This window comes from Rhagoletis pomonella, unplaced genomic scaffold, assembly GCF_013731165.1.
Source record: "Rhagoletis pomonella isolate Grant_MI unplaced genomic scaffold, Rhpom_1.0 Rhpom_scaffold_00001, whole genome shotgun sequence".
Taxonomy (NCBI): domain Eukaryota; kingdom Metazoa; phylum Arthropoda; class Insecta; order Diptera; family Tephritidae; genus Rhagoletis; species Rhagoletis pomonella.
Window position 1 is genome coordinate 51,379,738 of NW_023458555.1, and position 12,146 is coordinate 51,391,883.

The 12,146-nt window shown below is 33.4% G+C and overlaps 1 protein-coding gene across 1 annotated transcript in view; it reads left to right on the top strand.

Annotated features, from left to right (window-relative positions):
* Window positions 1-795: 795 nt before the first annotated feature.
* LOC118749403 (acetylcholine receptor subunit beta-like 1) overlaps window positions 796-12,146 on the top strand; it is a 16,959-nt gene continuing 5,608 nt past the window's right edge. Inside the window, exons 1-4 of the mRNA XM_036484231.1 lie at window positions 796-1,078; window positions 8,131-8,267; window positions 8,992-9,146; window positions 9,475-9,955. Coding sequence (XP_036340124.1) covers window positions 994-1,078; window positions 8,131-8,267; window positions 8,992-9,146; window positions 9,475-9,955 — 858 coding nt within the window. The 5' untranslated portion in view covers window positions 796-993. The remainder of the gene's footprint in view (window positions 1,079-8,130; window positions 8,268-8,991; window positions 9,147-9,474; window positions 9,956-12,146) is intronic.

Genomic DNA, 12,146 nt, shown 5'->3' on the forward strand with positions numbered 1-12,146 from the left:
GGAAGAGAATTAAACTAATTTTATTTTATTTATTTATTTATTATTATTATTTATTTAAAAAGGTATTAACATATTCCCGCTTCCACCTCCCGTTACAGTACAGAAACTGTTTGGGTGGACTCAAAAATAAATAAGATCAAATTTTAATGAGATTCGGCTTATATTTTACTTATGATTGGTTGCACTCGCATATAAAAAATTACGAAAAATTAAAGAGTGGTAATCGCCTGTTTTGGCGCACAAAACCCGTCTTTTCGGCAAATTAACGAAGTGAGAAATTATAACAATTTGATCTTACTAACTCAAATTTAGTTCAGTGTAAGAGCATTGGCTGAAAGTAAATATTTATGTGTATTTCGCAATGAAGAGGTTACTGAACCGACCTTCTACGACTGCAACATGTGACCTACAAATGCAATCGTACGGTTTGCAACCCGACGGCTTGTAAACAATGTTTCGCCAACAGCTGATTGAAACTCAACGCAGCGTTAACAGAGTACGCTCGTAAACAAAACAAAAACCTCGTGCTGGGAGCAATCCATAGAGAAGGAGAGTGTCAGGTTAGCGCATGCGTGGGAGCAGGTATCCAGCATCGAAGGGAGACTTCTTGTGAAGCAGAGAGACGTCTGCGCAGCACAGCGATGTCATACAGAGGAATCTTGAAATTGATTTTATCCAGCATTCAGCATTGGCAGATAGATACGCACCTATTTGTCGAGGAAAAAATTTTCAAATTAAATTTTATTTAAGAAAATTTATAAATATGAAAAGAAATTAAATTAAAATTGGGTCAGTAACCAATTAAACTTAACGCCTACTGTTAATATTGTATTTGTGTGAGTCTAAATTCATAAAGTGTTCTTGTTTTCTAAGGGCGTGCCCGAAAAGAGGATATATTTGCAATCAGATGAATCCAGGAGGATTCTATTGAATTTTCGAAAACTCAAAATTGAAGGTTTTGTAATCAAGGGATAGAAATAACTACAAATATCGATGGATCGGAATCGTGTAACCCGTTGGGTGGGAAGTAGCCTGTGCCTGACGCTGCTGCTATTGGCCTTCACGAAACTGGATAAAGGTACGACTGTACAGTAAAATATATTTTATTTAGAAAATTGGAAATATCTTTATAAATACTAACTCAAATGCAAACATTTCACGGCACACGCCGTAGTATCAAATAATATTATTGCATTAGCATTGCATTGTCTAGGAAATGCTGTAAATGTATGTATATGTATTAAAACCATTGAAGCTGCCTATTAAACCTATTATATTTTTTTTTAGCTTTATGTAACAGTATGGAGCGAATGATTTGATTTTTTTCTGATTTCATGCAAAAAGAGTTTTGACAAATATTTAAAGTTTTTCGCGATGGAGGAAAATTTTAAAATTTGCCAAAGCTTAAGTCCCCTACAAAATTATGAATTATAGAATAGTACAGCTGACCGCCTTCAAAATTTGCAGAGTAGTCTCCACTTCCCCTAGGAAATCCAAGCGCGTCCTTTTTGTCCCCATTGCTACCAGTTATTCGAAGCGACCCTTTTCTTTTGAATACTTTTTCATTTGCTTACCAATCGCTTACCATCAATGCATCTAACCACTTTTTACGAACGTATGTATATATGTATGTGTACATAAGTTCATGCCTATTAGTGCTGAAATCGAAATTAAAAAAAAAATATATATATTTTGCTAAAAAATTATTTTTTGCGTTTTATTAGAACTGTAGAAATGCGCAACCTTTGTACAGTATACAATCTAACTGTAATTGCAAAAATGTAATGAACCATGTGTTTAATGCTTAAAATGCATCTTAAAATTTGACATTTCGTGTTATTCATACTTGCAACTAGTGTAAGTATTTACTAAGTATTTTACTTATGTATATTGAAAAGCATATGTCATACATACATACATATATGTACAAATCTAATGCAATCGCAACAACAACAACAACAAAAATGCAAGTTTCCTGGCTGTGAATGACACTTTTTCAGTTGTATTGAGAGGCAAGCAGGAACAGCAGAAACGAAATCGAGCTAATAAGAGATTTATAAAGGAGAACTGAAAAATTAGCAATTGCCTAGTAATTATTCATTGTCCAGAAAACGTTGTTTAACATACATAGATAAATACATACGTACTTATTATACTACATACATACCTACATCATGTAAACAAATGCTTAAATAGTGTCTGTTTCTTTCCCTCTACAGCCTCCCGCACGCAGCAATTATTACTTTATTAAATTTGTGTCAGCGGCTGAAAACTGCTGGTGCACAATACAATAAAAGCAACCACTTAAGAAATATATATTTGTATATGTGTATTGCAATTTTGCAATGAAAAAAAAACAAGATTTCTGTATTAACTGCCGAATCTTAATTCATACTCCTTCTGAAACCGAGCATTTTCAGAACAAAACCAACCAAAGAAAGAATAACAGTAGAAAGAAGCGTTGAGATGAAATGTGAAAACCAGAAAGAGCACAAAGCTGCACATGCAAACTTTAAAGCACCACGCATCGAAAATACAAAATTAAAATTATTTTTGCAACAGTAGATACATTCAAAAACGACAATATTCTTGCAGCACTTTTAACCGTGAAACCAGTCCACTAATGGATTTACATACCTAACCTTTGCCTTCAGTAGTTAAAAAAGAAGCAATTTGATAAAAAATAGTACTTCGAAGCAAATCTACCTAGAAATTAATCGACTACTCATCCATATTGTTTTTTTTTTGTTTTGATCTTTGTGCTTACAACCATTTTCTATTCCTCTATCTCTGGTTCTCTCAATTTTTCACTCACCCTTACCGAATATTGATAGGCAACACTCTATGTAGTTAAGGCTTCTCAGAGCGCAACAAACGGCCATCGTCAGAACACCCGTACAACCACTTTTATCAACAATTACATTTGTTTACACTCTCCATATATTTAATATATGTCTGTCATCTACCCCTTCACTTTGACTCTATTCTATACAATTGCATTTATTAAGCTTTCTCTTTTCCAAAATGTTTTTTCATCGCATTGAAATTCTTTTATTTTGATTTCACTGCTTGAAGAGACCGTTTCCCTCAAATTTTGCATGAAAATTTTAACATACCCTCCATCGGATATACGAAATGGTACTATGTATAGTCGTATTGGTATCAACATAGAAATAAGTCGTGAAAATTATCGCAGTGACTTGCATGTGAAATCTGTAAAGGCTCATAAAATATAAAAAATAACAAAATTTAATTATTCCCTTCCATCAATTAAAAATCAATACATATATTTTTTTACTCGATGAAATTCCCGTTAGGCTTCTAGTGCTGTATTCATTACTAAAGTTAGAACCCCACATCGAGCTTTTCAAGCGTTGTTGCCTTCGGCACTGCGGCCGAATATAAAAGCTATAGCTGATTAAGGCGTTGAGGGCCTGAAAAGTGTTGTGTGGAGTCCTACTCTAAGGTATGCAGAGTTTTAAAAAGTTCTTAGGTATTACTTTAAATGGAATGGAAGGATTTATTACTAATACAACAAGTCATATGTAGTATTAAAAAATTCACTTCCTGAAAGTCTTATTTAAAAATAATTTTATCCGAATCGTTATTTAAAAAAAAATACATATTGAGCCGTGTGCATAAACATTTAGCATCTGCTTTTTCTTAAAATTTCATACCTGAAGTTTTAAGAATAACCATTTTCTAAGGTTTTATCCATACCGCCCATTATTTCAGAATGTTTAAGAAAGTTTGAATTCATAAGAGTGCTCTCCATTTCAACCTGCTTACAAATGTTTGGAATATGAAAACATTCATAGTGTGGCATAGCCGTCCTCCCTTGTCACGTATGTATGTAGTTATGTCACAGTAGCACAGTTTGATATATTTGCACCGATTTAGTCCAAAACAACGCAGAAACTTGCAAATATTACGAATTAAGTAGCTCAGAAAGATTTAGGTAGCTGTCATCATAGTCTATTACTAAGTTCATACATACATACATCAGCCTTCCGTTGCCAGCATTTGCAAGCTCTGAAGTTTTAAAATTTTAAAGTTTTTAGTTCTAAAGTTTATTCATATCAACATTGTAGGAAAAAGTTCGTCTGCTCTGGATCGTTAAATTGCATGCAGTTCTTAAATGGGTACACTGTCATCACTTTTGTTTTATTTCGTTTTCACATTATGTTACAAATTTTCTCTAAATACATCTGGAAACTCTGTAATGACATAAGGTGTAGGCAGACGTTGCATATACATATAAGAGCTATTAATAAACTTTTTAAATTACAAACCATATTTTGATACTAACTTCCTCTTTTACGGTGAATTTAGGCAGTTTTGCAAGGTCCTGAAAATGAATTAGAGTTCCTCATTGGTTGTAAAATTTTAAGAAGGAACGTTGTTATCTAAAAAAATATTTGTTTGATCTAAATATATATGCAGGAATGGTGTCCAGCACTTAATCTATGTTGCCTCCAAATTTCATAAATATACGCGAATACCCGTTTTCACTTTGCTTAGCAGATTTAACAGAAAACAATCACTTTGTGCAAAAAGTAAGGAGCCAAATTCGAATTTATTAAAAGTTTTGTAGTTTTGTAGATATTTTATATGTATGTATTACCTTGTTTATACTTACGAGAGAGCCGTATTAACAAAAGCCCGATCTGACTCAACACATATTTCAAGCGTTTATACCGGTGTAACTTCAGCGAACTCGCTGAAACCGTATTCAAAATTAAACAAAAGTTGTTATTTTCATTCGATATTTCTTTAATAAATAATTAGCGCGGTGGACCGAAATGGAAGCGAACAATAACTCAAATTTGTTAAAATAAGGATTAAATTTTAAGACGAACTGTGTGAAAACCAGCCTTTTTCACTTCGCGTCAGATGAGTGATGTGTTTATACCGGTTTTCTAACCGATATGAGAAACAAACAAGTAATTTTTAGCAAAGAACAAACCGACTTAAAAAAAAATATATATATATATATCTATATATTTCATGATTCAATGATCGGATCAAATTAGTACGGGACCACCTCTGAGACACTACCTTTCCGTTGCAAAAAGAATTATCGAAATCGGTTGACGTGACATAAAAAAAAAAAATAAAATATTCCGACGAACTGATAACCTCCTCCTTTTTTGGAAGTCGGTTTAAAAGCGATTTGAAAACAAATTCGAGTCAATACACTTTTGAATTTCTGAGCGTATTGAAAGTTGGTTTGTGCCTCCGCACAGTGGTTCAGAGCTCACATATAGCACGACAAAATTCGTATCTCCTGCGAACCATGGCGGATTATTCTCAAATCTTAACATAGTAATCTACTTTAAAAGGAGCACATTTGAAGCTAAGTCTTTTGCTTCGATACCTCTACCGGTGCCGGAGCTATAGCCTAAATTATGGTCACAAGAAATGGATAAGATTCACTTTCCGTAAAATTATAAAAAATATGACAATATCAGTGTCAAATGGTGTGTTTTAATCCATACATATTTTCGGGTTGCCATCCAGTCAAAATTTTAAAGTTATATTACAATATGCCTTTTTATAATATTTCCGCGAGAATAATAATTGCTATAAGGGCCAAATTCACAGTGCGTATTTAACTCAAAATCGGTAGCTGACTACAGATTTTTGTACTGAATTTGGCCCTAAATTAGTGTATTTTTATGTTGTTAACCATACATGAACTTCCAGGTATTAAGCAGATTTTTACTTTTTCCAACGCCCACATAAAAACAGTAGAATTTGTTTTTCTTAATATTGTTTTTATTTCTTTGAAACTTTGTTCTCTTTTCAAAAAAGATATTTTAAATTTTTAAACATATATTTAGCAACCTATTTTCTGCATTTAAGTTTTATAGTATAATATGAAAATAAGTGTCCCCAACTTCATATAATTTTGTGGATCGAAGACTTTAAAAACCACAACCTTAAGTTCTTTGTGTTATAAATATGTGTTTCTAAGCTTTTTATGCAGTTAGACTTGGCGAAGATTTTTATTTTTAACCACTCTCTAAATAACTCTAAATTACTTATTTTGTCCATTTTAAGTGTGTAACTGTCCGTTTGACAAACGAGTCCAACTAGGCCTATTTTGATTGAAAATAATACGAGCAATACATTTTTATGTTTAGTAAACATCGTTCATTTGATATCCATATTGCAACAAGTATTACCTTAAGATGAACTACTAAAAGACTTAGTCTTACTATGAACAAAACTCTATATATAAATAAATTGAAATTTAATATTAGGAAGTAACTTATGTACTTCTTAGGTAATTATAAAAAGCTGGCAACCTTTATTGGTCAAGATCTTTTAATTTAGTTGAAAAATGCGATATGTACCTAATACAAACTTCTGTACAAGTCGTTAGAGCAGTCGAAAATACATACATATATTCTCATAATAATGTAAACCATCCAAAATGTATGTAAATTTGCATGAAAATTTGGCCAACTAACTTATGACAAACCGATAGTTGTATAAAGAGGGGCACAGAGGAGGGCATGTTTTTTATTTATCTCGATACAATAATATTGGAACTACAAAATAGTCATATTTTCAAAACTTGCAATCGCTTGCACTTTTTTTAAATCTTCGGTGAAAATGTTTTTTTAATAAATAAATTCTTTCCTTTTAAACGAGATGTAACTTAAAGTAAATTATCTTTAATTCCCCTTTTCGCTTGTAAACGTAATAAAGAAAAACAAGTAAAAGCAAATAAGGGTAGCTGAAAGTAAATGAGATTATGAATTCCAATAAATGCACGTTTGATCAAAAGACTTTATTTTATCGAACATTTTTTAAAAATAATTTTCTTACTTTGGTAACGTCATACGTTAAAAGTACCCATCATTCACTCACATATTTTACTGTAAATATGAGTGGTGGTTTATTGTTTTTACTTATGTCAGAAATTTGATTTAAGTCGCACAAAAATTTAGTTCTGAACCATAGTGCTCCGTTTTGAATCACAGCGAACTGGGTTAAAGCGCTTTATATGTCGGTATAAACAAGGTATATGTATATATTTTTGTTCGATGATAAAAGTCTAAGTCTAAATCAAGAAGCGTATCTTTCGTCTTTGACGTAAATATCTGTTTGGTTTTTAGTTTTTTGATTCGATCAACCTCTCTCTGGAGGATCGTGACAGTTTACGCTCAATCATAAATCCTAAACCGAAGTTAGTCAACATTAAGACGCTCATTAACCCAAGTTTTTTAGTAGTATATTCCCTTGAATTTTTACTCATATTGAGCAGGCGCAAATGACCGGCCGCTATGGCTGAGTGGTTAGAGCTGCGTACTACCACTCCGTAGGACATGCGTTGTATCTTTTGCCTGAGCAGCATCTAAATATGATAGAGTTTTTTCTAGCAGCGGTCGCCCCTCGCAGCCAATGGCAAACTTCCGAGTACACTTCTGCCTTGAAAAAGTTTCTCATAAAACCATTTGCCGTTCATTTGCGGCGTTAAATTGTAGATCCATCCACTTGGGATATATTTTCATAACGCACCCCAACTTGGAGGAGAAGCTTGTCCAAACACTTTTCAAAAGTTTAAGCGCCAAATTGATATTATTATTACTGAAATGCCTGCTTGCAGCTACACCTCCTTGCGAAGAGAAACCTCTGGCCTTAGTGAGCCCACAAACCGAATAAGACAACGTAGCTTCACTAAAACTCCTTCTGTTCGGGATACAGAATACCGGGATACAGAACACCGGGATCCAGAACATTTCTCTATGTACCGAAATCCCGGCATCACATCTCCGGGATCCCGAGACTTTTCTGATTTATTCCCATAATAAGGCGAGTTGTAGAGTCCGAGTGAAGTTGAAAATGAAAAAATTAATTCACGTGCATTTCCAATCCCTTATACTCATTGCAACGTCTGGCAACATCTTTACTGAGTAGGTACATTCCCTAAACAATTCCAAACTACTACATTTTAAAGTTTCTCATACATATCTATCAGTCTATCTCTAATTCTATTTACATACATACATTCTTGTTTAACTGTCTATCTATCTGTGGCATTGTGCATTTGACATTTAACCAATACTATTTTCTTTGCATCATACATTTTATAAAATATAATTTACTCGTGTCTCTTAGTAAGTGCATCCGAAGATGAAGAACGCTTGGTACGTGATCTCTTTCGTGGGTATAACAAACTTATACGACCCGTTCAGAATATGACACAAAAAGTTGGAGTAAGATTTGGTTTGGCGTTCGTACAGCTAATCAATGTCGTAAGTGTGCATTACTACTACTACTACTACTACTACTCCACTCTACAGACCACAGTGAAATTCACTACAATGAAACTAACAACAACAAAGAAAACTTAACTGAAACTACATATGTTATTCCAACTTACAATAAGTACAACTACAAATGTACTTGATAACAGAACAGCCGACTTATAGTACGGTACGATACGTCTAAATACAGTTATTCGAAATCCATTTCTTACTCAGCGTCCATTTTGTATGTTCATTTGACAAACCATTAATTAACGTTTTTGTTTGATTTTTTTTTTTATCTCGGTTTGTGAATAGAGTTTTCGACTTTACTTAGGTACATACTTATTTAGATCACAGGTCATTTATAAAGTAAATATTTACACGCATTAAATACCTAATTTTGTAAATTGTAAATAGTTATTGTATACATACTTGTACATTATTCACATACTGTATTTACACGTCATAATTCATGTCGACATACAAAAATGCATTCTATAAGAATATCAAAAAAAAAATCACCAAATTACATATTCCTTTTCTCACTTTGAATTTTTTTTGATATTCCTACAAAACTTTTCACATGATTGATACAAAACTCCTCCCCTTCATCGTTTATGTACGAATTCTGAAACTGAAAATGTTATACTACATATACTCGTATATGTGTAACCGAATTCTAACGAATATCTGAAACTAAAATCAAAAAAATTTCAATACCAAACCCCAGAATGAGAAAAATCAAATTATGAAATCAAACGTTTGGTTACGTTTGGTTTGGTACGATTATCAATTGCAATGGGACGAGGCCGATTATGGTGGTATTGGCGTACTGCGTTTGCCGCCCGATAAGGTTTGGAAACCGGATATTGTGTTGTTCAATAAGTGAGTAAATAATGCAAATTATTTTAGTAAGAAATATTGTGTTATACATACATACGTAGGTATAGATTTTAATTTTAACTGCTCCTTTTTTACTTGGTATGCCTCTTCTAGAAAAAGTTATATATAAAAAAATCACTATAGAAATACTAGTTAAGAACATTGTTCTTATGAGTTTTGCCGTTTGAGAATTAGCTGTGCAGCGTAACTGATCTTTCTCAAATGGTAAAAGTATTTCTTTTATATTAATCTTAGTTAATGTATCCGATTATATCACATGCATACTTCTAACCCTGTTAACTTCTTTTTATCATCCACTTACATTCACAAGTGCTGACGGCAACTACGAAGTACGCTACAAGTCCAATGTTCTCATCTATCCCACGGGTGAAGTGCTCTGGGTTCCGCCTGCAATCTATCAGAGCTCATGCACCATCGACGTCACCTATTTCCCGTTTGACCAACAGACGTGTATCATGAAATTTGGTTCGTGGACCTTCAACGGCGATCAAGTGTCGTTAGCACTGTACAACAACAAAAATTTCGTCGATCTATCCGACTATTGGAAATCCGGTACATGGGACATTATCGAAGTTCCGGCCTATCTAAACGTCTATGAAGGTGACGGTAATCATCCAACCGAGACGGATATCACTTTTTACATCATCATACGCCGCAAAACTTTGTTCTATACAGTGAATTTGATCTTGCCTACTGTGCTAATCTCATTCCTATGCGTCTTAGTATTCTATCTGCCTGCTGAGGCTGGCGAAAAGGTAATATCCAACCATTCTGTATTTACATACATATACACTTAGGTCTCTTTTTATGCGGATTTGAATTTATGCGGTTTGTCAAACCCTTATTTCGCAGTAGCGATTTTGCTTTTTTGAGAGTTTTTATTACTTTTTTCAGTGTGTAAAAGACTATGTTTCTGATAAATAATTTGTCTTTGTATTCTTACATAATAATAATAATAATAGATTGGCGCTTACATATAAGTGGAGCTTCTCCTCCAATTTGTGGTGTGCGCCTTGATGTTGTCACACAAAGCGGAGTGACCTACAGTTTTACGCCGACTCCGAACGGCGATTGTATTTTTATGAGAAGCTGTTTTTCATGGCAGAAATACTCTCGGAGGTTTGCCATTGTCTGCCTAGGGGCGACCGCTGTTAAGAAAAAACCTTTTTTTCTAAATTTTGTTTTATGTATTCTTACATAATTCATGTATGTATTTATTGTGGTTTTTTTTATTTTTTTTTTGGTTTAAATACAGTTAAAATTTTATTTATTTCATTAATGTTCGGTTTTACATGGAATAATAAGTATTGAAGTGAAGAAATAAATAGTTTTTTTTTTGCTCAATAATGCCTCACTGGATTTTTTAATGCGGTTTTTTAGAATTTTTTACATGGAGTATCTGAATTTATGCGGTTTTTGAAAATGCTGGAACGCATCCGCTGTTTTTGTATGAAAGTGAAGAGCTTTTTTAAGCGGCTTTCTGAGGAACGCATGTACCGCATAAAAAGAGACCTAAGTGTATTCTTAAATAGCATCGGTATTTTTACTCTTTGTACATATGTAAACGAATATTCTATATGCACCCTGCAGTAAACCAAACAAACTTGCTTCTTATATCTACTGTATTTCCACTGCGCATTTAATGAAAAGGTATGAACGAAATATCGGGGTGCCTTGATTCCTCAAGGTCATCTAGAGGTCAGGCCAAGGTCAACCCAAGGTCGAATTTAGAAGAATTTTATTGAATTTTCAGGCTTATTCAATGAAGTTTTCCCTACTTGACCTTCAAATGACCTCGAACCTGTTCGAAAATCGGTTTTTTTTTTTAAATAGGAAAGTAAAACTATTGAAAACACTTTTCCCATCAGCTTTTGTCTATGAAGTCAACTTGAAATTTAACCAGAGAATTGAACTTCTAACAGGAGTGCCAGATCCACTAAACAATAGCGGTTTTCTTCACGTGACCAAGTTACAGCTTGGAATCGTGATCTTAGTACCGTTTTCTTAAGTAGGTTTCAAAATTTATCTTACCTAAAAACATTTTTTTTTAATTTTGGTATAATGGGAAAATAAATTTTAAAACCTACACAGGAAACAGCCCTTAGAAAACTTAGATTAGTATGGGAAAAAATACACTTGTCTGAGAATACATATATGCACTTTAGAGTGGTCCAACAAAAGAAATTCGGAATTTTAATGGCGGCACCCCCTAGGATTGCTCTATACCGAAAAAATATACCCCTATTTTATATTTTTAAATCAAAAACTATTTAGGGAGTGCTCGGAGCGCTCAAGGTTTTCCATGAAAAACTTTGAGCGCCTTGAGCACTCGCTAAAATTTTTTCACATCAAAATAAAAAATCTGGGGTATATTTTTTTCGGTGTCGAAAAATCCTAGGGGGTGCATTAAAATTCCGACTTTACTTTTTTCCATGCAATTTTGGGCCACTCTAATGTACTTATTGGAGCGACGACAAACGCAACAAAAAATTAAATATATGTGCAGTCAGTTCAACAAGAAAGGATGCGAGATTTCTTTCAATAGTTTAAGGATATCAAATCAAAATTCTGTAACATCAATATCTAAGTAAAATGCAAAAGAGCAATTGATTAATAAGCTCTTGAAACATCGCGAGCATTAGCAAAAAACCTGCACACAACTCGCATACTTTCGATTAGATACAACTAGCGGTAATAGAACGCCAAACCTTCCTAATATCACGTAAGGATTAAAATTTTTAGAAGACATTTTTACAAGCCGTTTTTTCATAATGCCTGATACGTTTTCAATTGAGTTCGCCTCGGAAGTTTAGAAAAATCAATTAATGGCTAAATGTGTGACGCGAGCCCAACAAATTTGCCTAAAAAGGTATCGTGCGAAATTGCAATCTATTAGTAATTGAGCAGATAAAAATACCTATTTTATTTTAATATCAAAAATCTCGACCCTTTCTTGAATTTTAGCGAAATTCTTTACATTTG